At 51.3% G+C, this 25,841-nt stretch overlaps 2 protein-coding genes across 2 annotated transcripts; one reads left to right on the top strand and one right to left on the bottom strand.

The window, feature by feature from the left end:
• Positions 1–11,920: 11,920 nt before the first annotated feature.
• TESK1 (testis associated actin remodelling kinase 1) lies at positions 11,921–17,030 on the top strand. Its single transcript, XM_079790659.1, has 10 exons — positions 11,921–12,808; positions 12,932–13,053; positions 13,183–13,231; positions 13,712–13,858; positions 14,178–14,260; positions 14,428–14,518; positions 14,771–14,854; positions 15,006–15,095; positions 15,231–15,345; positions 15,892–17,030. Exons 1-10 carry the CDS (start codon positions 12,599–12,601, stop codon positions 16,770–16,772), a joined length of 1,872 nt encoding a protein of 623 aa, XP_079646785.1. The 5' UTR covers positions 11,921–12,598; the 3' UTR covers positions 16,773–17,030.
• A 129-nt stretch (positions 17,031–17,159) lies between these two features.
• CD72 (CD72 molecule) lies at positions 17,160–24,060 on the bottom strand (the record flags this gene model as incomplete). Its single annotated transcript, XM_079790660.1, has 9 exons — positions 17,160–17,307; positions 17,562–17,699; positions 18,364–18,479; positions 19,289–19,425; positions 21,948–22,313; positions 22,615–22,704; positions 23,183–23,254; positions 23,749–23,856; positions 23,979–24,060. The coding sequence occupies 8 exons, from the start codon at positions 24,058–24,060 to the stop codon at positions 17,567–17,569; spliced, it is 1,104 nt and encodes a 367-aa protein (XP_079646786.1). The 3' UTR covers positions 17,160–17,307; positions 17,562–17,566.
• Positions 24,061–25,841: the final 1,781 nt, after the last annotated feature.

Below are 25,841 nucleotides of genomic sequence, written 5' to 3'. Positions count from 1 at the left end.
CCTGCCACGTGGGGGCAGGGAAGAGCGGCAGTACAGCCTCCCCACTCCGGGACCCAAGGAAGGCCTGAGGTGGGAGAGCAAAAACTGTTAGGTCTCTTCAACTTCATCTCAAAAGAGGACCCTTCCTTCTGAAACCCTCATCTGAGCACCTGCCTGAGGAGACGTGGATTCTGCTCTTTGTGAGTCTTGACTGAAGGTGATGGATGGAGTTCATTGGAGAAGAGGGTCTCTGAGGGGAGCCCAGAGGGGAGGTGACAGGAGGAAAAAGGAAACTAGAGACCTCTAGGCAGTGTGACCTCGTTAATTTTCACTAGTGTAACTTGACATTTATTGAATACCTACTATAATCTGGATCAGCATCCATTCAACAAGTATGCCTGCCACTCTCTGCTAGTCACACTGCATGGTGGCAGGATGTGTACTATGTAGGTGTCAGAAAAGCTAAGCTTCACGTGACTCTGGGCAAATCATTTACTATCTCTAAACCCCACTATAGTTTATAAAATGCAGATACTATAGTCACCCTGCCACTGTTGTGAGGCTCAAATTAATGTATGCAAATGTTTTGTAAAAATTAAGACCATGAAGCCAGATTTGGGGGGGGGGGCAGCGGGAGGGGGGGTAGGGGAAAGAGCACGAACAGAAGGTCAGGCAATCCTGGGCTCCTAATAGCTGTGCCCTTGAGCTGACCTTACCTTCTCTGAGCAGGTGACTTAACTGCTTCTGACCCTGGATTCTCTAAACTCTAACATGAAGGTGAATATAACAACCTACCAAGGTGCTGTTAAGGATAAAGTCAGATAGTGGGTGAGAAAGAACATGGCACACGGCTTCTAAAATTTAATTTCCTTCCCTATTGTCTGGTGTTGTCTCTAAGCTTCTAATACATATGGGAAATCAATGAATGATTGGTAAATTCAGTGGATACAGGTTTTTGTTTTGTTTTTTACTGTGGGAGCTCAAGGGACAGAGATATGAGGGTAATGTTGAGATTTAAGATTAGGGGGCAAATTATATGTTAAGAAAAGAATTCAGATTGTAAGAGAAGTACAGACCAGGAAGAAGACATCTCAGAGGGAATGGAGATTAGAACTCAGCTCTGGGCCGGGCTGGTGTGCTCAGTGGTTGAACATCGACCTATGATCCAAGGGGTCACCAGTTCAATTCCTGGTCAAGGCACATGCCCAGGTTGTGGGCTCAATCCCCAGTAGGGAGCATGCAAGAGGCAGCCAATCAATGATTCTCTCATCATTGATATTTCTATCTCTCTGACCCTCTCCCTTCCTCTCTGAAATCAAAATGAAAATTAAAAAGGACTCAGCTCTGGGGCCCAGGCAAAGCCAGCCAGTCCACCTTTACAGGAGCCTCGGTTCTTCTCCCTGACCCCAGACTGTGACAGAGCCTGGTCTGACTAAGCATAGGTCACTGACCTCTCAGGAATTGGACAAGAGCGCTGGGTCCCAAGGAATACATGTCATGTGCCCCACTGTTCTGCCAAGGACAGCCTTGGTATGTGTTGTTTAGAGCCAGAGTTGTAGGGAACTTGACACACAGTTAAGGAAATACAGCAGCGATTTTCAAACTTTTTCACTTCATGGCACATAAACTAATCACTAAAATTCTGTGGCACGCCAAAAAACACGTTTTTGCTGAACCGACCCAAAAAATAGGTATAATTTTGATTCATTCACATCGGACATGTATTGTTGTGTTGGCTGTTGTCCTTTTTTTATTTGACAATTTAAGGGAAAAGAGGTCAGTGCCCTGGATTAAGTAGCCAGGTATTGCATGTTTCAGGAATTCTGGTGGCACACCAGAGTAAGGGTGGGAGCTGAGAGGAGAGCCCAGGATAGCAGTACCGTGTCACGGTTAACAACCTGGGCACTTGGATTCTGTAGCACTGTTAGCTGCACACCACATACCTATTCTCGCCCCCATCTTCATTTTTCCTGAAGGAACCTTACTTTTGTTCTACCGAGCAGCCAGAAACTTCAGGGAAGCTTGGAGCCAGCCCTAGGAGTGAGTCTTGATTAGTCGAAGCCCATCATACTGGTCCTGTACCTCTTGTCAATGATAGGCTAGCCTGAGCTGTGGCATTCTGGCAATATGAAAGGAAGTCTGGGATGAGAGAAGGTCGTAGAAGAGTGTCTTTGCTCTTAAAAAAAGATGCACAACAAATTAAAAAGATAGAGATGGACAAGAAGGAATGATGGCCCTCGTCGGTTTGGCTCAGAGGATAGAGCACTGGCCCACGGACTGAAGGGTCCCGGGTTTGATTCCGGTCAAGGGCACATACCTCAGTTGAGGCTCAATCCTCAGCCCTGGTTGGGGCATGTATGGGAAGCAACCAATCTATGTGTCCCTTTCACATTGATGTTTCTCTCTCTGTCTCTCCCCCTCCCTTCCACTCTCTCTAAAAATCAATGGGAAAATATCCTCAGGTGAGGATTAACAAAACAAAAATAAAAGAAGGAATGATGTATTTTCCTGCCTCTAGAAGTTCTGTGGATGTGATGATGGAGCTTTGGCAGGCATCATGAAACCGTATGGAAAGCTAAGCTAAGGATTTTTAGTGAATCAGGAATAGAAACACGATAAAGAATGTTTCAAATGAACAGCCATGCCCTGGCCGGTGTGGCTCAGTTGGTTGAGTGTCTTGCATGTGCACTGACTGGTTTAAGTCCCAGTCAGTGCACATGCCCAGGTTGTGGGTTCGATCCCATTCAGGGTGTATGCAGGAAGCAAACGATCAATATTTCTTTCTCCCTCTCCCTTCCTCTCTCAAATCAATAAAAACATTTTAAAAAATAAAATGAAGGACCACTATTAAACTTCATCAAAGAGAAAAGCTAGAGCCAGGGTTGGCAAACATCTCACTGGTTGAACCAAATCCAATTAATTGTAGTCACTTATGGGGGTGTTACTGTGAGGTTTCTGGAGTAGTGTCCTGGCTTAGCGGGGAAAAGTACTAAGGATTTGCAGTGTTTCCCAGGGTCATAAGATGGATGCCAGCATATAGCATTGATAGTCCTTCACGTTAGACAATCTTAGACTGGTCACTATCACCTTTATATCCAACATTATAGATGGTGTACACATTGCATGAAATAAAAATAATCATAAATGTTAAGAAAAATGTTATCTGCTTAACTCTAAAACACTGAGAAACCACTGAAAAACAATGAGAAGTAATCAGAGTACTGTAAGACATCTTATTACATGAAAAATATATTCAAATGTCAATAGCTTTCTTATTAACCATCATTGCCAATTAGATGACACATTGGAGGACTTCTACTTCCAGCATTATGACAAGATAGGTGATCTTCAGAAGATTTGTTGAAAGCAAATCAACCAAATATAGGTCATTGTGTGTTTGCTTTTCAATAATTTTACTAGATTCTAATCCCTAGAGCAACCACTAAGGAATTATCTAAAACATAAATTTTTTTTAAACTCAGGACAATTACAATAGTATGTTAAAAATATTTATTTCAACCAAAATAAGGTAATAAAGGAGGAACAGAGGAATAAAAACAAAGCTAAGAGGTCATGAGACAAAACATATGTCCACATGAAAACCTGTATATAATTGTTCATAGGAGCAACATGTATAACAGCCAAAAAGTAGAAACAACCCAAATGACCTTCAACTGATGAATAAACAATCATGGTATATTCAGACCGAAACATCAGCCATAAAAAGAAGTAAGTACTTTTCAACCAATGGTTGTTGGTGCCAGTTCAATGCCAACAGGAATGCCCAGTTTGGGGTGTGGTGAAGAAGGAAACTTTTTCCAGTGCAAACAGCTCAGTTGTGATACAGCACAGCTCTAAGAACTGTTCAATAGTGTTACAGCTCAACTTCGAAGCAGCACAGGTGGCCCTGGAGCAAGGCGGCCCTGGGGAGGCCACTCTCCGACTAGATGGCTCTGCGCTGCTCCACTCTGCTCTGGCAAGATGTCTTTGGTGTTTCAGCTCCAACGGGGGAAATACAGTCTTCAGTCTTTGGTGGAAAGAGAAAGTGAGCCACAGAGGAGCTGACATATAGAGAGAAGTCCTCACCCCTGATCCCTGATTGGTTCATCCTTCTGCAAATGAGGGCTCCAAATCCTCCACAGAAGTTTGGTCCAAAGGCACTGTCCTGATTAGTCATAAATGGAGCCACTCTGATTGGTCAGTAAAGATGCTGATGGGGGATGTAACTTCAGTTGGGTGGGGTAAGCCTCAGTCCTATGGATTGAAATACAATCCTAGGATCTCTATCAGGCTGGCTCGGATGGCAGGAACACTGTGTAGGCAGGCACTTCAGTGTGGGAGGCAGTATGGAGTGCACTTTGGGAGAGACACCCTGTTTAGAAATGGCCGCTAGGCTCTGCTTTAAAATTTGAGCAGTTAACCCTGGCCAGCATTGCTCGGTGGTTAGAGCATTGACTGTGCACTGGAGTGTCTTGGGTTCGATTCCCAGTCAAGGGCATGTACCTGGGTTGCAGGTCTGACCCCTGTTCCCCCGCCTCCCCAGCCCCCCATTGGGGCCCATCTGGGAGACAACTAATCGATGTGTCTCTGTCACATCAATGTTTCTCTCTTCTCTTTCTCTTTCTTCCCCCTTCCCCCTCTTTTCACTCTCTAAAACTCAATGGAAAAAATCTTTACTACTCAGGTGAGGATTTTAAAAATTGAGCACTGTTAGCCACCAACTCTTCCTTTTTTTTTTTTTAATTAGGTATGATATATAGTTAATTTTAATTCTTTATTGTTGAAAGTATTGCCGAAACCGGTTTGGCTCAGTGGATAGAGCGTCGGCCTGCAGACTGAAAGGTCCCAGGTTCAATTCCGGTCAAGGGCATGTACCTTGGTTTCGGGCACATCCCCAGTAGGGGGTGTGCAGGAGGCAGCTGATAGATGTTTCTCTCTCATCAATGTTTCTAACTCTCTATCCCTCTCTCTTCCTCTCTGTAGAAAATCAATAAAATATATATTTTTTTAAAAAGTATTACATATGTCTCCTTTCCCCCATTGACCTTTCCCAGCCCGCTCCCTGCCTCCAGCACAGGCCCTCACCCCCTTACTGTCTGTGTCCATTGGTTATTCTTATATGCATGCATACAAGTCCTTTTGTTGATCTCTTACACTTCCCTCCCACCAACCTTCCTTAATAGGTATCTTCTGCCTTAACTGGTTTGGCTCAGTGGATAGAGCATTGGCCTGCAGACTGAAAGGTCCCAGGTTCGATTCCAGTCAAGGGCATGTACCTTGGTTGCAGGCACATCCCCAGTAGGAGGTGTGCAGGAGGCAGCTGATCAATGTTTCTCTCTCATTGATGTTTCTCTCTATCCCTCTCCCTTCCTCTCTGTAAAAAATAAATAAAATATATTTTTTTAAATAGGTATCTTCTTCTCCCACGGTCCACATACTGGTACCTGCTATAACACGAATGAACCTTGAAAACATGTTAAGTAAAAAAAAAAAACATGTTAAGTAAAAGAAGCAAGATTCCCATACTAGCAGTTAGCAGCTGTGCATCACTGCAGGTTGCCCAGGACCAAACCAGAGAGAGTCGGACCTGCATTACCACCATTTGTCCACCATCCAGAGCTGTAATGTCAGTGCTGACATGTACACATAAGGAACTGTTGGACATTGAAATTGGGTCTCAAAAGGACTGTTGGCCCAGAAAGAAACTCACTACAGACTGATTCATTTGCCTGTCACCATAACCATTACTGCTTGTCTCATTTTCGGTTCTTATAAGTGTATTTCTAATAGCACATGATCTCACTCATCTAGGGGAAATAATGAACAACATAGACGGATGAACAAGAACAGACCCAGAGACAAGGAGGCATGGATCAGACTGTTGGGCCTCAGAGGGAGGGTAGGGGAAGGTGGGGGTAAAGGGGAGAGATCAACCAAAGGACTTGTGTGCAAACATATGAGTCTAACCAGCGGTTAAGGACAACAGGGGTGTGGGGGCATGCGTGGGGAGGGGGGTGGGATCGGAATGGGGGGATGAGGACAAATATGTGATACCTTAATCAATAAAGAAATTAAAAATAAATAAATAAATAAATAAGTAGAAAATAAATCTCTAAAAGCGAAAAAAAAAAAGAAGAAGAAGCAAGATACAAGGTATCATATGTTGTATGAGTCTATGTATGAAATGTCCAAAAAGAGGCAAATCCATATAGTCAGAAAGTGAAATAATGATTGTTTAGGGCTGGGGGTAAGGGAATTAGCACATCAAGTTTCTCCTTGGGATGACAAAAATTTTCTATAACTGACTGTGGTGATAGTTGCACAACTCTGTGAATAAAAACCATTCAATTGTACACTTTAAATGGGTGAATTATATGGTATGTGAATTATATCTCAGTATAAAGCTGATAAAAAATAAAATTGTAAAATACCCCCCAGCACAACCAAAATCTAATGTTAAAAGAAAAAGAAGGGAAGAGAGTGGAAGAAAAATCAAATTGGGTTTATTCTATAAATGCAAAGTCAGTTTAACATTTAAAAATTAATGTAAAGTATCACTGCTTAGAAATCTTTTCTCCCTTTCTACCACCATCTCTACAGACAGGATAGTTGGGCTTGGCCCTATGACTTTCTTTGGCCACTGGAATGTTGACAGACATGGTGTGATCTAAATACATGAAAAGCAGTTGCTAAACTGTGTTTATCTTCTTGCCCTGCTTCTATCACCATGAGAAGAACATGCCCAAGCTGTCCTGCTGGTTCTGGGAGAAGTGAGAAACAGATGGAGCCCAATCCCAGTTTAGAATGCTGACCCCAGTCAACCTGCAGGTTTATGAGAATAAATAATTGCAGTTTTATGCCACTGAGTTTTGCTAGGGTTACTTACATGGCACTTAAAAAACAAACAAAAAACAAACAGCTAATTGGTATAAGTAGCTACAAAAAAAACCTACAGTAAACATGAAACTTGGTAGTGAAACGTTAAAAGCATTCTTTTCAAGATCAGGAACAAGATTCGAGGGTCTACTGCACTACTTCACTCAACATTATATTGATGCTCTTAAGCAAGGGAATAGAAATGAAAGGTACAAATATCAGAAAGAAAGAAATAAAGCTATAGAAGATTTTCGATTTGATTCTGAGTGAGATGACAGAAGGTTTAAAGCAGAGAGATAAAGTGATCTGACCTGCACATTAAAAGGAATATTTGGCAGCTGTGTAGAGAATAGACTGGAGGGAGAGAAAGGTATAAGCAGGAAGACCAGAGAGGAGGCTACTGCAACAATCCAGGCAAGAAACTGGTGGACTAGGCTGGTTTAGAAGCAGTGGAAATGTGCGAAGCAGTCAGGTTATAGATAGATTTCAAACGGACAGCACATACAATTTGTTGATGGGCTAGATATGGGATAAAGAGAAAGAGAGGAGGCAGGATAACTGAGTTGTCTTGCCTGAGCACCTAACAGATTGGATTTATTGAGATGGGGAAGCCTTAAAGAAAAGCTGGGAAGAGGGGCAAGATTCAAGAGTTCTATTTTGTATTCATCAATTTTGAAAAGCCAACTAGATAACCAACTGGAGATGATGAATAAGCAATTGGATATAGGAGTCTAGAGTTCAGAGGACAGATTGGGTGGAGAGAGGAAAAGTGATAGTCACTAGAATATAAATAGTATTTACAGCCTTGGAATGATCTACCATGTATGTGTGTAGAGAGAAGAGAAGAGGTCCAATGATGGAGCTGTGGATACACCACTGTTTAGAGATCAGGAAGATGAAGAAGAAACAGCAAAAGAGACCTAAGAAGCCAATAAAACTAAATGAAGAAAGTAATTCAATATATGATAATGGTGTTATGGTTACATAGAAAATGATCTCAGCAGATAATGCTAATGAAGTGTCACAATGCCTGAAACTTATTTTCAAATGGTACAATAAAAATTATACCTGAGCCCTGGCCAGTGTGGCTCAGTTGGTTGGAGCGTCGATCCTGAGGGAGGCATGTACAGGAGGCAACTGATTGATTGATTGATGTTTCTCTCTCTCTCTCTCTCTCTCTCTCTCTCTCTCTCTCTCTCTAAAAATCAATAGAAACATGTTCTCAGGTGAGGATTTTTAAAAATTATATGATATGATACCCTATCATACCATACCATACCACATGAGAAAGAAGAGAGAAAACAAACACAATAGAATATAAACAATTGTTGAATCTAGGTGAGAGTATACAGTTGTTCGTTGTGCATTCCTTCAACTTTTTTGCAAGTTTGACATTTTTTATAATAAAGAGGTGGTGCAGGCGGCTGTTTTGAGAACAGGTAATTGACTATATATTCATTTAACTGCTCTTCCTAAGGTCAAATAACCTACATCCCGAGTGCCCAGAATGTGCTCTCTAAATACCATTTCCAATTAAAAGGAACCATGAATCATTGGAAAAAATCACTGAATCCAGCTCTAGTCTAGGAACACACAAAATAAGCCAGGAAAATGTTATCATATCAAGGAGCAAGGAACCTTAAAGGTCATATCAAAAGGACTCTCAGGTGCCAATTTGAACAAGTTCCCACTGGCCAAAATAGGTCAATTAAAATGTTTAAAAACTGCCAATGATTGAGACACATCATATATGTGTTAAATTATGAGTCATCATAGTACTAAAAAAAAAAAATCACTGGTTCCTTTGGAAGATGCTAGGTAACCAACTCATTACTTTATTTTTTTTTCCCAACTCATTACTTTAAAAGCTGGTAAAATAAAAGGGAAACAAAGCAGCATTTTTCTTGTTTTCCTACATGAAATGTAGCTCTAGGGAACAAACAGTTACTGTGTAAAAGTTTCTCTTTGTAAAGGTATTTATTCTACCTAGCAAAGAAGGAAGGCTCGAATGAAAATATTATGTTCTAAATCCTATATTAATGAACCTAGACCAGTGGTTCTCAATCAAGGACATTTAGCCCACTAAGGGGAACTGGACAATTGTCTAGAAGCATTTTTGGTTATCACAATTAGGGGAGTTGCTACTGGCATCCAGTGGGTAGAGGCCAGAGATGCTACTAAATATCCTACAATGCATAGAACAACTTCCTACGATAAAGAACTATCCGGCCCAAAATGTCAACAGTGCTAAGTTTGAGCAATGCTAGTCTAGACAATGATCGTCATTAATTACTAATATCACAAAAAGACCACCACTGTATGCCTCCTTGTAAATGAACTAAAACCACCTATAAATTAGTTTTACCAAAATAATCAAATCTAAATCTGATTAGGCCTCTAACAATTTACCAGAAATACAGAGCTGATGAACATACTAAATTACGCCAGTAGAAGCTCAGCAAAATTCAGACTTTGAGAAACTTTACAGGATAAATGACCTGGTTTCTTAACAAATAAATAATAAGGGGGGAAAGATGGAGAATAGACAAAGTTTTTTAAAAATTCAAGAGACATATCAGCTGCAAAGTATGGTCCTTACTCCTTAATTTTTTTCAGGTGTGACAGTGGTACCATGATTTTGTTTTAAAGAAGAATCCTTATGTTTTAGAGAACATACTGATAAAATATTGATAAAATGATATAATGTCAGGAATATGCATCCAATAACTGGTTGGGGGAAGACAGCAGGGGTAGAAATGAAACAAAATTGGCCATGAGTTGATCATTGGAGCATCACTGGGATAAAAGGTACACGAAGCTGGTACTTTTACTCCGACAGATCACTGAGAGCAACAGTACAACTGAGGCATGGGTCTCCAACAAAATGAACTTACTCTCCCAGGTAAATAAGGGCCCATTGTTCTGTTCCCTGCTTATGTTTGACATTTGCCATCATAAAAAGTTTGAAAAACACCAAAAGGATCTCCTAATAGGCTAACTCAAGAAACATTTAAAATTTATCTTAGCAGACCCCTCTGCACTATTTAATGCTGTTCATTACTGTATTCCATTTTCCCTAACGGCTCCATCCTTGGATTCCACGGCACCAGGCTCTCTAAATTCTCTTCCTATCTTTTAGCTTGTTTCTTCTCGGTGTCCTTCGTGGACTTCTCTTCCTCCACTGCCCTTTAATGCTGGTTTTCCCCAGGGTTCCACTGCCAGCCCATTTCTCCTTCTACACACTCTACTCGGACGATGGCCTCCACCCTCATAGTTTTACCATCACCCCTTTGTTTATGGAAATCATTTACCATTCTTTACTCAACCTTTCCTCCTCCTGGATGTTTTATCCCAGTTAATGTCTCCCCATCATCTAAGCTAGAAATTTAAAAGTTATCCTGGCTGATGCTATTTCTCTCCCCAGGACCGACTTCGGATACTAATCAATCAGCAAATTTTCCCATTCGGCATGGATGTGTCCTCCTTCCCTTCCCTGTTATCCCTATCCTAGTTCAGCCCCTTATCTGGCTCCTGACTGAGTCATGGTCAGAGCCTCCTTCCTAATCAGACTCCCTGTCCCCATACAACCACCACAGTAGTCTTTCTGAAACAGACACCTGGCTTCTCTGCTTGGAATTACTATCATCAACTATAATAATTCTCAAGCTTGGATAAAGGGTCAAAGTATCTATTATAAGATTATGTAAACGAAATGAGGCATAAATCCCTAGCATTTATCCATATCATACATCTATAGAAAGCAAATTCACAAATTAAACAGTTGTAGATGCTAACATTAATTTAATGCGAAGAATGAGTTTCTTGGGCTGAGGCCAAATTGCCTCTGGAAGAATGGATGTGATGCACAAGGTGCAGCCACAGGTTTCTCCGGATTGGCCCGTCTCCGCTGGCTCCGGAGGACCGTGATCTCTCCGGTTCTTCCCTCCAAACTGGTGCAAAACCTTCCCTGGCCTTCTCCCGACCCTAATGCTTCTTTTGTCATTGAAGACTGACTTTATTCTTTTCTCATCCGCCCTTAACAAGGAGTACCTGGTGCCACCTCTCATGAACCTGGGACAGACCTCTCATTTTCCTTCCAGCTTACCACAGAAACAGAAACACTGCTTCAGAATTTTTCCAAAAGCGCTCAGCCCCGCTCCTTCAGGGGCGGACGGCCGGTTTCACTCCCGAGGCCCGAGGCCTCCACCCCCGCCGCCCTCCATCCCGCCGCTAGATGGCGCTCACCCACGCCCAGCGCCGCTCCTCGGGGAGCCGCCACCGGTATGCAGTGACGTCACCCGCCCCTGGCGACGATTGGCTACTTCGCCGGAGGAGCCAGAAACGAACCGGAAGCGTAGGGGACGGCGAGTGCACGGGGTCCCCGAAACGGTGCGCGCACACGTAGGGCCCCGCGGCGATGGAGGCGGCGGCTGCAGCGCCTCCTCCTGCCTGAAGGGGCAGAGCGGGCTCCGGCGAGCCGGAGGGCGGAACCCGCCGAGGGGGCCCACCGCCGAGGGCGGGGCCACACGGAGGGGCGGAGCCCAATGGCCGGTGGAGTCCCTCGGAGAGGTGGGGTCTCGCTGCGTGGCCGGAGCACCCTGAGGAGGGGTGTCCCCTGAGAAGTGCCGGGGCGCACTGACGTCAGCAGGGCGATGCTGAGGGAAGGCCCCTCGGCGGGGGAGGGGGTCTCGGCGAGGAAGCCGGGGGTCTTTGAGGGCCAGGGCCCCCGGAGGGGCGGCGTTTGGCCGAGGGGTAGGGTCTCGCGGAAGGAGGGGCTCCCCTGCAGGCGGAGACCTCTGTTTTGAGAAGAAGGGTCCTGGGGACGGAATAGTGCGAAGGTCCGGCCTGTGTGTCACTAGGCGGAGGCTCTGGAATTTGAACTTTGTCCGAGGGCGCCGGCATGGAGTGAGGAGGAGTTGGCGCCACAGGGGGGATGGGCTGGGCACGGGCTCCCTGCAGCCCGAGAAGGAAGGACGTCCCGGGAGCCCAGAGGTCTGAGGTGCGGGCTGGAGACAGGGGGGGAGGCCGGGGAGATGCACTGGGGCTGCCGTAGGTTTGGGCTGGCCGTGAGGGTTTAATACGCTGCCCTGTCGGTCCATGGAGCCCAGGAAGCGAGCGGTTTCCCGAGCCCGGCCCCCAGCTGACAGCGACCGGAGGGTGGGAGCGGAGACAGGGCGCCCGGGCGGCTGAGACATCGGACCTGCGCGTTCGCACCACCAGCCCGCAGCCGCCTTCGGTTGTTCGGCTCTGGCCCGAGTTTGTTCAGCGAATCCGGGCGCCCAGACCCCTCGCCCGGGGCGTCACCGCCACCGTAGGGGGTGCGCACCTGGGGGGCGTGGCCGCCGCGGGGGCCGGGCTCCAAGGAGTTAAGCGGAGGCCCGCTCGGCCCCGCCCCCGGCAGGCCGCGAGCCTGAGCCCAGCGGAGCCGCGGAGCCGCCGCCGCCGCCCGCCTCCGCCCGCGGGGAGCCCGCCTGCCCGCCGGCGCCCGGGAGCGCCGCCGCCGCCGCCGCCCGGCCCAGGCCCAGGCCCCGGCCCTGCGCAGAGCGGAGCGGCGTCCCCGGGGCCCAGCGAGCCGGCACGGCGGGGGCGGGTCCGGGATCTTCGGCGGATCTTCCATTCTCCGAGGCGGGAGCGGGAGTCCCGGCGTCCCGGACCCGGCTGGGCCCACTCCCATGGCCAGCGCGGCTTGCCCCGGGCCCAGGGACCTGGCCATGTGAGGCAGGCCCGGGCTGGGGGCCCGGCCATGGCCGGGGAGCGGCCCCCGCGGCGGGGCCCAGGGCCCGGGCCGGGAGAGGCGCCGGGGGAGGGGCCCGCGGGCGCGGGGGGAGGCCCGGGCCGGGGCCGCCCCTCCTCCTACCGGGCCCTCCGCAGCGCCGTGTCCAGCCTGGCGCGCGTGGACGATTTCCACTGCGCGGAGAAGATCGGCGCCGGCTTCTTCTCGGAGGTCTACAAGGTAGGACCGGCCGAGAGGGCGGAGGGGCGGGACCAAGCCTCCGACGGGAGGCTGGGGCTAGGGGGCCCGGACGGGGCGACCCGTCCCACCCGCGCGAGACTCGCCGGCCCCTGACACCCCCAGGTGCGGCACCGACAGTCTGGGCAGGTCATGGTGCTGAAAATGAACAGGCTCCCCAGTAACCGGGGAAACACGCTACGGGAGGTGCAGCTGATGAACCAGCTCCAGCACCCCAACATCCTAAGGTGAGCGGCCCCAGCCGCTTGCTGGGAGGCTTGCTGGGATAAGGGGAAAGATCCCGCCGGAAAAGTGGAGACTGCGGAGAGGCCGAGTATCTTACAGCCTCCCCTCCCACCTTCCCTCCCCTCTAACAGGTTCATGGGGGTCTGTGTGCACCAGGGGCAGCTGCACGCGCTTACAGAGGTGAGAATGGGCCAGGAAGGGGGACCCCCACGCCACCAAGGGGAGAGAGATCAGGCCTGTGCTTCTGCTGAGGAACAGTGAGAGGCAGCAGGACCTCCTCCCAGGGAGTCTTCCCTAAACTTCCCCTTGGGCAAACCACAGAGGCCCCAGCTGTCCTCATCCTCTCCTCCAACAGTGCTGTCCAGTAGAACTTTCTGGTGATGAAAATGTTCTGTATCTGTTCTGTGCAACACTGTGAGCACGGAAATATGGCTAGTCTGAGAAACTGAATCTTTAATTTTATTTAAACTCACTACCTTAATTTTAAGTAGTTGCACATGTGTTGGATAGGACAGCCCTAGAATATGAATTTGGAACCCTAGAGCACAGGCCCACTCCTTCTGACCTTTGTGATCCTCCCGAGTGCCCCCTGGCTTATAAGTGGGAGACTAGAGACTGAAACCGTGACATCCATGCCCCTTCTCCTCCCACTCTGCCCAGTATATGAATGGGGGAACCTTGGAACAGCTGCTCAGCTCTCCTGAACCCCTCTCCTGGCCTGTCAGGCTCCGCCTGGCTCTGGATATTGCTCAGGGCCTGCAGTACCTTCATGCCAAAGGAGTATTCCACCGGGACCTCACATCCAAGGTAGGCTGGCCAGACAGGTGGAGGCATGAAGGGGGTTTTGAGACTTCTGGGTGGTAACTAGCCTGTGGATGTTAGAATGTGGATAAGTATGGTAGGATGTTAGAGTAGCAAAACATTGGGGGACTGGGTGAGGGGGTTGCTCTGAGGGGCTAAGCACCATGCTGTGTTTGGAGTGATAGATGATGTTGCAAGATCGGAGTGCACTGGAGAACTGGGAGAGGGTTGGGGTTATTCTGGAGTGACAGAGGTTTGGGTTATAAATTGGGAGGTCGAAGAGCAGAAGGTGATAGGTGTGTGGGATACTATATGTGTATGTCAGAATTGTCTGATCCGTCGGGAAGGCCGAAGCTTCACAGCTGTTGTGGGTGACTTCGGGCTGGCTGAGAAGATTCCTGTGTACAGGTGAGCTCCTGCCTCTGTCCCCCCAAACCTCCCAGAAGGCCCCTATCTAAATGAAGCCCCCTGGGACGTTTCCCCTGGGGTGGGGAGAGGGGGCTGGCCTCGTCTCTTTTTGTTTGGGGAGGATGTCTGAGTGGGATGTTTCTGACCACTCTGCCCCTGCCCTGCAGGGAAGGGGAAAGGAAGGAGCCATTGGCTGTGGTGGGCTCCCCGTACTGGATGGCTCCAGAGGTGTTGAGGGGTGAGCTATATGATGAAAAGGTAAGATATCAACCCTTCAGATCCCCAAGGTCTTCCAGAGACCCTTGAGATACTCTTATAAGTTCCTATCCTAAGTTCCTCAACAACCCTACCAGATATTCAGGAGGCCCCCAAGACACCCCCTTGCCCCTCACAGGCACCCCTCAAACACATGGAAACTGTCAAGACTCCCCGGTGAATTCTGACATATTCTAACTAAATTCTGACATGAAAACTGGCAATTCCTCCCCCTAACATTATCTCCTACCCCAGGCCGATGTCTTTGCCTTTGGGATTGTCCTCTGTGAGCTCATCGCACGAGTACCTGCAGACCCTGACTACCTACCCCGTACTGAGGTGAATGATGTCTCCAGGTTTGAAAAGGAGGACCTCCAGACTGGGACACTTACAACCAAGAAGGGTTCCCTGGAACTTGAGGTCCTGATTGGGGGCGGAAGGAGAATCCAAGGAAAGTTGACTTGGGGGCCCTTCCTTTCTGTCCCCACAGGACTTCGGCCTGGATGTGCCTGCTTTCCGGACCCTGGTAGGGGATGACTGCCCACTACCTTTCCTGCTCCTGGCCATCCATTGCTGCAGTGTAAGAGCCTCACCCTCCCCGCCCTCCGCCCCACCCATCAGCTGACAAGGCTGTCCTGTCCCAGGTGATGGATGGAGAACTCAGGGACCCGCTTTTGGAGCACTGAGTGAAGCTGCCCCTGTCTCTACCCATCAGATGGAACCTAGTGCTCGTGCTCCCTTCACCGAAATCACCCAGCACCTGGAATGGATCCTGGAGCAACTGCCTGAGCCAGCCCCCCTCACCAGGGCTCCCCTGATGCACAATCAGGGTAAGTGAGCATGACCTTGACCCAACTGGAGTCCTTTTGCCTCTCTCCTCCTTAGAACTCAGGGAATTATCTGGGGGAGACTGAGTGCATTTATTAGTTGAGAAGGCTGGGGATAAGGGTGGGGGTGAAAGGACATTTCAAAGAAGATAGTTTTCTAATTCTAGAGCTTTAAGGAAGGAAAAAGGTAAAAAGCTGCTGGAGGTGACGTCTCCTTTCCAAAGCACCCCGTCAGACTCCCTTTTCTAAGTTCTAGTCCCACCAGCCTCCTAGTGAATAATGAGACATAGAACAAGGGTGGGGAACCATTATTCTGCCAAGGGCCATTTGGATATTTATAACATCATTCGACAGCCATGCAAAATTATCAACTTGAAAATTAGCCTGCTATATTTGGTCAAACATTTAATTAACTCACCCTTAATGCTTGGCAGGGCCAGACCTAATGTTTTCGTGGGCCTTATATGCCCCACGGGCCGGATGTTCCCCACCCCTGCTCTAGAAGCTATCAATACTGAGAAGAGTGATCACAGACTTCTCTGTTGACAGGGTCTGTTCCAAGAGGGGGTCCCTCTGCCACGCTTCCCAGGCCAGACCCTCGGCTCTCCCGAAGCCGATCAGACCTCTTCCTGCCCCCATCACTAGAATCACCCCCCAACTGGGGGGACAATCTGACTCGAGTCAACCCCTTCTCACTGCGGGAAGACCTCAGGGGTGGCAAGATCAAGCTCCTGGACACACCCAGCAAGCCAGTCGCCCCCTTGCCCCTTGTGCCACCATCACCACTGTCCTCCACCCGGCTGCCCTTGGTGACGACTCCAGAGACCCTGCTCCAGCCTGGAACACCTGCCCGTCGCTGCCGCTCATTACCATCGTCCCCTGAACTCCCCCGGCGCATGGAGACAGTCCTGCCAGGTCCTGGCCCTCCCTCGGTGGGTCCCTTGGCTGAAGAGAGAATGGAGTGTGAGGGCAGTAGCCCTGAGCCAGAACCCCCAGCTCCCCAGCTGCCCCTAGCTGTGGCCACAGACAACTTCATCAGCACTTGTTCATCAACCTCCCAGCCCTGGTCCCCGAGATCAGGACCTCCCCTTAACAACAACCCCCCAGCTGTGGTGGTGAACTCCCCACAGGGCTGGGCCGGGGAGCCCTGGAACCGGGCCCAGCATAGCCTGCCCCGGGCAGCGGCCCTGGAGCGGACAGAACCCTCGCCGCCCCCTTCAGCTCCTCGGGAGTCCGACGAGGGGCTACCCTGCCCTGGCTGCTGCCTGGGCCCCTTCAGCTTTGGCTTCTTGTCCATGTGCCCCCGCCCCACACCAGCTGTTGCTCGCTACCGCAACCTGAACTGTGAGGCGGGCAGTCTCCTCTGCCATCGAGGGCACCGTGCCAAGCCACCCACACCCAGCCTTCAGCTGCCTGGGGCACGCTCTTAGCAGTGGGGCCTCCAGCTTCGGCCTTCAGGATGCCCTGTGAGGACTGCACATGCTCGACAGTGCCAGCCCCTGATGGGCTGACCAGCTGCTTCGTATAGGGGAACCTCAGCATGGACTCAAGGGACAGAACATTTCCTCTCCAACCCTGGGCTTGCTGTCCCAGGGGGATCACACAGCATTGCTGACACACGAGACTAACACGTGCAAATTATTTAAAAATATTTCAATAAAACTGCCTGGCTGGCTCCGGGCTGCCCCCATCCGCTCAGCCCGTGCGCCCTCCTCCCCTCAGCCCCCGATTCCACTACGGGAGGTTCTTGGAGGCCAAAATCTCTTCTGTACCCTTTTCCCAGGAATAGTCCAGTTTCTGGGACAGGATTTCAAGCAGGCAGCAGGCTGCCTAGAAGTGGTGGGCACAGATGAGCCCTTGGCCGGGCACTATCCAGGCAGATTGAGGAAATGCCGGAGAGAGAATCCTAGGGCCTGTGGCTGCAGGTTAGGGATGAAGGGCACAGGCTCTTGTTGGCATGAGGATCTGGAAGAGTAAAAGATCAATGAGCTCCACTAAGAACCCGCATCCAGCTCCCCGACAGTCACATCACCAGCCTCCCTTCAGTTCCAGGCCTTCCCTGCCCCTCTCCCTGTGCAACACCCCCTTACACAAGTGTACCAAGCTCCTGGAGTCTGTGGACGTGACTCACTCCCAGAAACATGTGCCCCACCCCCTCCCAGCAGCTGGACCCCTGCTCTGAGCCCCTGTCCTCCCAGGCTCTCAACCCTCACACTTACTCAGCTCAGTGGTAATCTGAACGCCTAATAGATGCCATCTCACAGATGCAGGGAAGAGAAGTAGCACACTCTGTCTGGTATGGGTATCTTGACCACTTGTTTTGTACAGAGGGACATTTTTTGTTCTGACCATGATACCTAAAGAGTGATAAGATAGAACTGGGATAGGCTCTGGCCCCCACCCTTCCCCTCCCTCCTCTCCCCTTTCCCTGCATAAAACTTACCCAAAGTCCCAACTCACCCTACCTACCTAGGGCCACATTTGGGTGTGGGTCAGGGACAGATGTCTGGACTCCAACCCAAAGAGCCTTTAGGACCAGGGGAGGGAAAAAATCACCCAAGGTCTTAAAGATGGAAATTCCAGTTAGGGAACAGGTGACCATCCTGTTCCAGGGTCCCTGGGGTTGGTCCTCAAAGTTACCTCACTGCCCCTTTACTCCCCTGGAGCAACTCTGTGCCCCAAGTGGTCCTGACTGAGAAATCACACCCGTTTGGGTAGCCTTTTCACGGGAGTGAGAACGCCAAGGCTCTTATCGGCTGTGAAGCCCTAGCTTCTGAGAGAAAAATGACAGGGGTCCCAGTCTAGTAATTAATAAAAATAAAGTGCGTGCCAGGGACTGCTCTTGGGATAGAATAAAGAACAGAATGCCCTAAAGAGTTTGTAATAGAGGAAATGGACAGGCAGGCAATTTCAATATTGATTTGTGAAAGGTTTGGGAGCAGACCTAAAGGGAGATCTCATTACTATGTCTTTTTGAAGGGATTATAAAGTTGAAGATCCCCAAAGTCCTAACAAACTTACCCAGAGACTCTTTTAGCATCAGTCCCGTCCCTGTCCTTCAACCTGTGGTCAATCCAGTATGAGTCAGATGAATCAACTTGTTCCAACACCTTATATAAGCTGCTGCCATAAAAACCCTGAGGGGAGATTCAGAGATGTGTGGAGGAGAGTGATGAGAAATAGTGGAATGGTGGGGGGGTGCGGGGTGTAAAAGAGGGAACCTGAGCTGATGGAAGAAAATAAATAGGGAAACCCAGGAGCTTTTTAAAATTTATATATATATATGTTTCAGAGAGGAAGGGAGAGGGAGAGAGAGATAGAAACATCAATGATGAGAGAGAATCATTGATTGGATGCCTCCTGCTCACCCCCTACTAGGGATTGAGCCCACAACCCAAGCAAGTACCCTTGACTGGAATCAAACCTGGGACCCTTCAGTCTGCAGGCCAAGGCTCTATCCACTGAGCCAAACCAGCTAGGGCAACCTAGGAGCTTTGACAAGAGAACTGTGCCCATCTTTGGTGACCTTCCCCTGCATCCTCCAAGTGCCACCCTGCAGATGCAGGCTCACCCTGCAGTCCCCCTCCCAGCTGGGGAAGAACTTCTGCCAGCCTGTGAAAGGCAGTCATTCTGGGGGCTGCTATGGCCACAAGGAAACAATCCCTACAATCCAGCCCACCGGGTCTGGGCCTCTGCCTGCGGGGTCACAACAGTCAAATGCTTTGTTAGGCAGCCCAGAAAGCTGAAATGAGAAACAGGCAAAAGTAAAGATGCCTCATAAGTCAACTCTCATGCCAACGCTCATCCTGGGGGCTGCCTGAAGCACTGTGCTGAGAAGCTGCCCAGAGAAGGAAGCATGCCATTGTGCACTGCCATTCCTGACGGATGACATATGTGCCTTTACCTAATAGTACCCATGGCTGTCTGTAAATAAAGGTATGCTTACTGAATAATACTCAATCCTGGCGAGGTTGGAGGACAGAGAATTACAATAGCTTTGGCTGTCTTCCCAACTTCTTTTAATAAGTGAGATGTAAAAGCAATTCGTCGCCATCAGTATCCATCCCAGGGGACAGCAGGTGTCTAAAAAACAGAAAGAGTGTGACAGCACAGCACAGACCCAGAGGGAGATCTCAACACTTGGAATGAAAGTGTTACTCAGTGACCTAGTTGCTAACAGTGGTCTCCAGTCTACTCTCAGCCCCTTCATTGACTTCTAGTCCTTGATCTTTGCAACCTTTCTGGAAGTACCAAACTTGCGTATACTTAGTAAAAGCCTTAACATTCAACAACTTTACTCCTAACAATCCAGGAGGTTTATTTTAATAGGGCTAGCAGTACCATTCCCAAACACACCTCAAGCTGCCAGCCAACCTCCTGCCATCTCCGCTCTTCCACAAGTAGACAGCCTTGGTTCCCATTTTGCTGAAATTGTCAGACCTTGATGTGAACTCTCTCCATCTCCCTTCCCTCCACCTCAAAATGTGTCTCTTCTCTATTCCTCTTTTCCTGACCATCCATAAGAAATAAACAACCCACTTTCCCTAACACCCTACACCTCAATCTGTGCTCCTGACCCCAGCCCACCTCTCCCTGCTTTGTTCCATCAGTACTACCCCCGTCACTCAAAAACCATTCCTTCTCCACTAGCTCCTTCTCTTCTGTCTACATTTCCTCATGTGCCCACTCAACTACCCTCTGGAATTATAGTCCTTGCCCCACCACCAGACTGCCCTTTGTAAATCAGTAATTTATTTTTTAATTATTTTTCCCACCATCATTTATCCCCCATACACCTTTTTCCACCTCCACCCTCCCTCTTCCCTAGTATATCAGTAATTTAAAGGAATAATAAAAAAAAAAAGTTGGTCTGGTCAGACTGAAGAGGGTGAGGGGAGAAGTGGTATGCTGAAAGGTAGGCACGGGCCTTGAAAGCCATGTTAAGGGATTTTTTTTTTAATATATTTCTTTATTGGTTTCAGAGAGGAAGGGAGAGGGGGAGAGAGATAGAAACATCAATGATGAGAGAGAATCATTGATCGGCTGCCTCCTGCACGCCCCCTATTGGGGATCGAGCCCACAACCGGGCATGTGCCCTTGGCCGGAATCGAACCTGGGACCCTTCAGTCCGCAGGCCTACGCTCTATCCACTGAGCCAAACCGGCTAGGGCAGGGATTTTTTATTTTTATATTCCAAGGAAGAGAAAGTCAGTGTGGGGTTTTACATACAGGAATTTTGCTCACTGCCTATATTCCAATGCCTGGGCACAGTGCTGGACATATAGTATGTATTCCATAACCTTTGATTAATTAATTAACTGGGATGATACGCTCAGATTTTTGTTTTTAAAGGATTACCCTGGCTGCAATATGAAGGGTGGAATGAGGGTGTAGGGGGATGTTTAGGGGAAACATCCAGCAAGCTATTGCAGTTATCCTTGCAAGAGGTGGGGGTGGGCAGAAATGTAAGTGGATATGTAGACTGGGTGGTGGAAATGGAGGGCATTCCTCTCTAACGGAATAGGGCTTCTGCTGAAAGCGGGAACGCGCAGTAGGGTAAGTTCTCGTGGAGAGCAAGGCGACCACTGCAGAGCTGCCAGGCAGCACTGAGGCCCCAGCCGAGGCTGAAACCAGAGTTTCAAGGGCACCGAGCAGAATGATTGCACAATGTGACACCTGGGTGCACGCACGGCAAGGTGGGCAGTGGCGTTCATCCAGAGCTGAGAGATGGCCAGTCAGGTGCACCAGGACAGTGGGACAAAGGAGTGAGTGATCGAAGGGACGGCCCGGAATGCAAGAGGGGGAGAGAGGTGAGGACAGGTGTCAGCTGCCAGGAAAGGAGGAGGCAGGGTTCTCCACGGGGCGGAGAACTCAGTGAGGCTGAGGAAGTGTGGGGAGCCTGGATGGAGCAGGCAGTAGTGGTCAGAGTGGAGGTCTGAAACCGTCCTTTCAGCAGAAGAGCAGTTTGGGATGCTGAGCTCAGGTGCAGCTGTGGGAGTGGGTGGCAGCGTGGCATGGAACTGAGGGTCACAGAGATTAAGATTTGGAAACAGCCTAGGTGCCCGTCAGCAGATGACTGGATCAGAAAACTGTGGTACATCTACACAAGGGAATACTATGCTGCCATAAAAAAGAAGGAATTCTTACCATTTGCAGCAACCTAGATGGAACTGGAGAACATTATGCTGAGTGAAATAAGCCAGTCAATGAAAGAAAAATACCACATGATCTCATTCATTTGTGGATAATAAAGAACATTATAAACTGATGAACAAAAAGATAGATACAGAGGCAATAAAGCATCAAACGGACTGTCAAATTACAGCGGGAAGGTTAGGGAGAGATGGGGGAGATAAGAGATCAACCGAAGGACTTGTATGCATGCATATAAGCATAACCAATGGACACAAGACACTGGGGGGTGAGGGCATGTATGGGAGTGGGGTGGGGGGGCAATGGGAAGATATGTACATGTGTAATACCTTAATAAAAAATGGAAAAAGGAAAAGAAAGAGTAAAAAATAAAACGGGGGCTAGGGGTGTATGCACATCATCTCCATCCCTCACAGCAGACCCTCCCATCTCTCCCCTCCCAGAGCAGATACCTGAGGGGTGGTGGTGTTCCAAGCCGGGCTTCAGCATTTCCGGCAGGCAGAGCGGCTTCAGCTTATCCTGCAAGCGGTTCAGCCTCTCCTCCACGGCCCTCCTCTGCGTCTCCTCACTTTTCAAGGCCTCCTTTGCCTGCTCCCAGCCGGCCAGCCTGGCCTGTGACTGCTCCCTGACAGCCTGGCAGTCCCGCTGTTCCACCTGCAGCGCCTCCTGCGTCTGGGCCAGCTCCCGCCTGGAGCCCTGCAGATCCCGCTCCCGCTGCCCCAGCTGCGCGCTCCTCAGGTGCAGCTGCTGCCGCAGGCTGCTGTTAGTGGCCTCCAGGGCCCTGCTGGTGCGCTGGAGCTGCTGGGACACCTGCAGGTCTGTTGGGCCAGAAAGAGAGATCTGGGTGGCATCTTCCTCAGCCGTGCCCTGGCGCCCTGCGACCCAGCGTCAACCCTGTTTCTGTTGCTGGCAACTTGCTGCTGAAATGTAAGCTCTGGCCGCCTGACGTTGCAGGAGTGACTGGACTAGGTGCGGTTACTTTAGAGCAAGACCAGGCTGGAAACCAGACCCAAAGCTTAGGAGGTGGTGGTGGTGACTCCGGCCCCTGCTGAGGGAGGGCAGCTGTTGGGGGAATAAGGGGGGGGGGGTGTCTGGGGAGGGGGAGGGGGGCACACTCACAGCGCACTCCCAGGGAGATGGCAGCCATCCCCAACAGCAGGCAGGTGAGGAGCAGGCCCAGAAGGAGGTATTTCGAGCAGGTGGGACGGCCTGTGGGAAAGTGGCACGAGGCGCAGTGAGCCCAGGAACGAGCTTACAAACCCGGGGCGGGGGGGTATTCTTGGGAAAGGGCCTCCCTCGGAGGACGCGGTGGTCGGCGGCAGCGGGCTCCGCAGGCGGCGCGGGAGGAGCCCGGAGTAAGGGCCGGGCTGTTACAGGGGGAGGATGGGGGGCGCTACCTGGCAGGAGCCCCTAAACCCCAGGCCCAGACGGAGGCACCCAGGGCGTACGTGAATGGGGACCATCCTGAGTGCGGAGTGGGGAGAGGATCTGGGTCGACCCCTCAGAAAGATGGAGTGAAGGGGGCAGAGGAGGGGGTCGCGGGGCTGCCCGGGACCAGACCAGACTCCCCCCGCCCCCCGCCCACGGGGGCCCAGCACCACCCACCGGCCGGGCCGCCAGCACCCCCACCCCCACTATCCCCGGCGCCGCGCCCCGCCCGCCGCCCGCGGGGAGGGCGCGTACTCACCGCCCAGGAGCCGCCAGGCTGCGGGTGACGTCACGGAGCTCCAGGCCGCGGCGGGCGGCTCCGACTGCACCCCTGCGCCGGTGAGCGAGTCCCGTTAGGAGCCGGGCGCCCCGGGAACGCCCCTCTGCCCCTCCACCCGCCCACTCCCTGCACCGCGCGGAGGCCCCGGGTCCCCGCGCCTGGCGCTGCTCTCCCGCCTCCCGTCCGGCTCCCCGGACTCTCTCCGGCGGGTCCTGAGTCTCCCCCGCCTCCCCCAGACCCTCCCCCGCCCTCCGGAGTCTGCCCGCCCCACCCCGCTCCCCGGCTGCTCTCAGCCCTGCCCCCTCCCCCCTCCCGGCCCCACTCCCTGTTTTCCCCTGGAACGCCTCTCCCCGCCGGGCTGCCCTGCGCCCCACCTCTCCCCAGGGGATCCACCTTCCCCTGCTGCCATTTATCCGGGGCTCCTTCTCTTTCCTGGGAACCCCCTCCTTTTCCCAAGGACAGTGTCCTCCAAGACTACTCTGGACTCCCCAGCTCAAGGCACAGCGCCCCCACAAACACCCCTCCCCTCCCTGGGCTCTCCGTACCGGCCTTGTCCCCTAGTCCAGAAGAGGCCAAGTTGGAGGCCCCCCCTGAGATTGTGGGCACTTGTACGTTCTCATAGGTGAGCTCCCCGTCATCGTCAGCCTCTGGGTCTGTGGAAGAGAGAAGAGGGGCCAAGGTGGGAGGTGGGAATGGGGGTCTGAGGGGTGGGTGGGGTGGGGTCACGAAAGAGGTTGCGGATGCAGAATCCAGGAGACCCCTCCTCGGCCCTTACCCTGTCCTAGCTGGCTGGAGACTCTCTTCTTCAGGGGAGCCTTCACGAACCGCAGGTCTGCGTAGGTGACAGACTCGGCCATGGTCTTGGGCACCTCTGCCCCACCGTCTCCCTTCTCCCCTTCCCTTGTCCCTCTGCCCTCTGCCCCTTCACACTCTTAGGCTCTGGGGTTCCGCTGTGACTGTACGGCTTAGTGCGTTGCCCTGTGACTTCTAGTCACAAAAGAGGAAGGTGTGAGCAAGTCTCAGGCAGATGGGTTCAGTGAAGCAGATGGCATCCTGAGCGCTGACCAGAGGGGCAGGGGAGGGGAGACTGAGGCCCAGCACATGGGGCTGGGGCTGGGGGGGGGGGGGGGACGTCACAGGACCGCTGCTCACGCAGGCCTGCCCCTGCGCCCTCTCTCTGTTCCACCGTCATGGAGCCCAGACCCGCTTGGGCAGTGCAGAGCTCCGAATGGCCTTCCTCTGACCACCTCCCCTGCCGTGTCCCGTGCCTCCTCCCCTGGCTGCCGGTCCAGAGGCTTCCTCTGTGTAGTCAGAGCTCTTTTGTGCCCAACTGACCCGGAGGATCTCCCGTCACTGCTCCAGGCGGCGCTTCATCCTCCCCATCAGGTTGGGGGCTGTCGTATGGAGCCCTAGCTCATCATCCTGGGGTTCCCAGTAGGTATCAGTTCCCGGAAAGGAGTCTCTGATTTTGGGGACTGATCTCCTCATCAGTTTGGGGACTGCCAGGGTGCACCCAGCTCCCCTCCTGCTGGGGGTCCACAGAGCTGCCGAGTGTCCCACACTCAGGGCGTCTCACTCCAAAGCCCTTCCTGGGAACGGCAGTCTTTGGAGGATGCAGAGGATCTGGGACCACACTTCCCCCCCCCCCCCCCCGCTGTGGCACCCCAGACTCCACAGCCTTTCCTTGACCCCTTCCACCCTTGTTGCCCTACTGATCACACCTGAGGCAAGTCAGCCCCTTCTGGGTCCCCTCCTGCCCCCTGCTGGGCTCATGGCATCTCCTGTGTCCCAGCATCTGAGCGGGATCCAGCAAGCTGTCCCTGAGGCAAGGGCTCTGAGCTCGGACTGGGCTGGGGTGAGGATGAGGGCAACCCCACCTTGTGCACCCCTGGAAAAGCCTGCAGCACTAACCACTCACGCACCCTGTGGGGGACCAGGGGGCAGGCAGCAACGCAGTTGCATAGGCCCGGAGGGCTGCAGCTTCTTAGACAATGGGAGGCAAAGGAAAGAAGCAGAGCCGGGTGCAGACGCTGGACTGGTGAGGTTTTGATTATTCTTGGCTTGGTTTTGGTTTCTTTCTTACTTTAGTAGTAACTTCTTCCTTTAAAAAGTCCCAACATTGTCCCTTCACACCCATCCTCGAGGAAAAAGGGGCATTTCTGGGGAAGACCAGGGGCGGATGGAGGAGAGGGAAACCAGGGGGAGCAGGAGGCGGCTGATGAGCTATGGTTCAAAGGTGCTCCCTGATTCTCTTTTACGGTTGTGACTTAGAATGTGACCCCCACAGGGCCTACTTATGGGGGTGGGAAGAAGTTGGGACAAGACAAGGTATGGGTGGGGAAAACCCACCCCTAGTGGGTGACATCCGCCCCCTCAGAAACACCCCCTGCAGCTGCGGGAGGAAAGGGGAAGGCGACAGTTCCTCACCGCATGCTCACAGCCTGTCGTGTGGTCAGTGGTGCGTGGAGGAGCGTGGTGAGGGGCCTGTGGGTCTGTGGAGAGCTCTCACAGGGGCTCCCAGCCTGCCCAGACACTGCCCACTGAGGCGGACGGCACACTTGCCACCCGAGGATTGTGCCTCAGGGAGAGGCAGGTGTGTGTGTGTGTGTGTGTGTGTGTGTGTGTGTGTGTGTGTGTC

The sequence above is a fragment of the Cnephaeus nilssonii genome (assembly GCF_951640355.1).
Source record: "Cnephaeus nilssonii genome assembly, chromosome: 14".
Taxonomy (NCBI): Eukaryota; Metazoa; Chordata; class Mammalia; order Chiroptera; family Vespertilionidae; genus Cnephaeus; species Cnephaeus nilssonii.
The sequence above is the reverse complement of the archived record's forward strand: the minus strand, read 5'-3'. Positions and strand labels throughout refer to the sequence as shown.

Excerpts from the sequence above, each read along its gene's own strand:
- TESK1 (XM_079790659.1), top strand. The coding sequence starts at position 12,599 with ATGGCCGGGGAGCGGCCCCCGCGGCGGGGCCCAGGGCCCGGGCCGGGA. Across the intron at positions 15,096-15,230 it reads TGGCCATCCATTGCTGCAGT|ATGGAACCTAGTGCTCGTGC; the intron begins GTAAGAGCCTCA and ends TCTACCCATCAG. Across the intron at positions 15,346-15,891 it reads TCCCCTGATGCACAATCAGG|GGTCTGTTCCAAGAGGGGGT; the intron begins GTAAGTGAGCAT and ends CTCTGTTGACAG.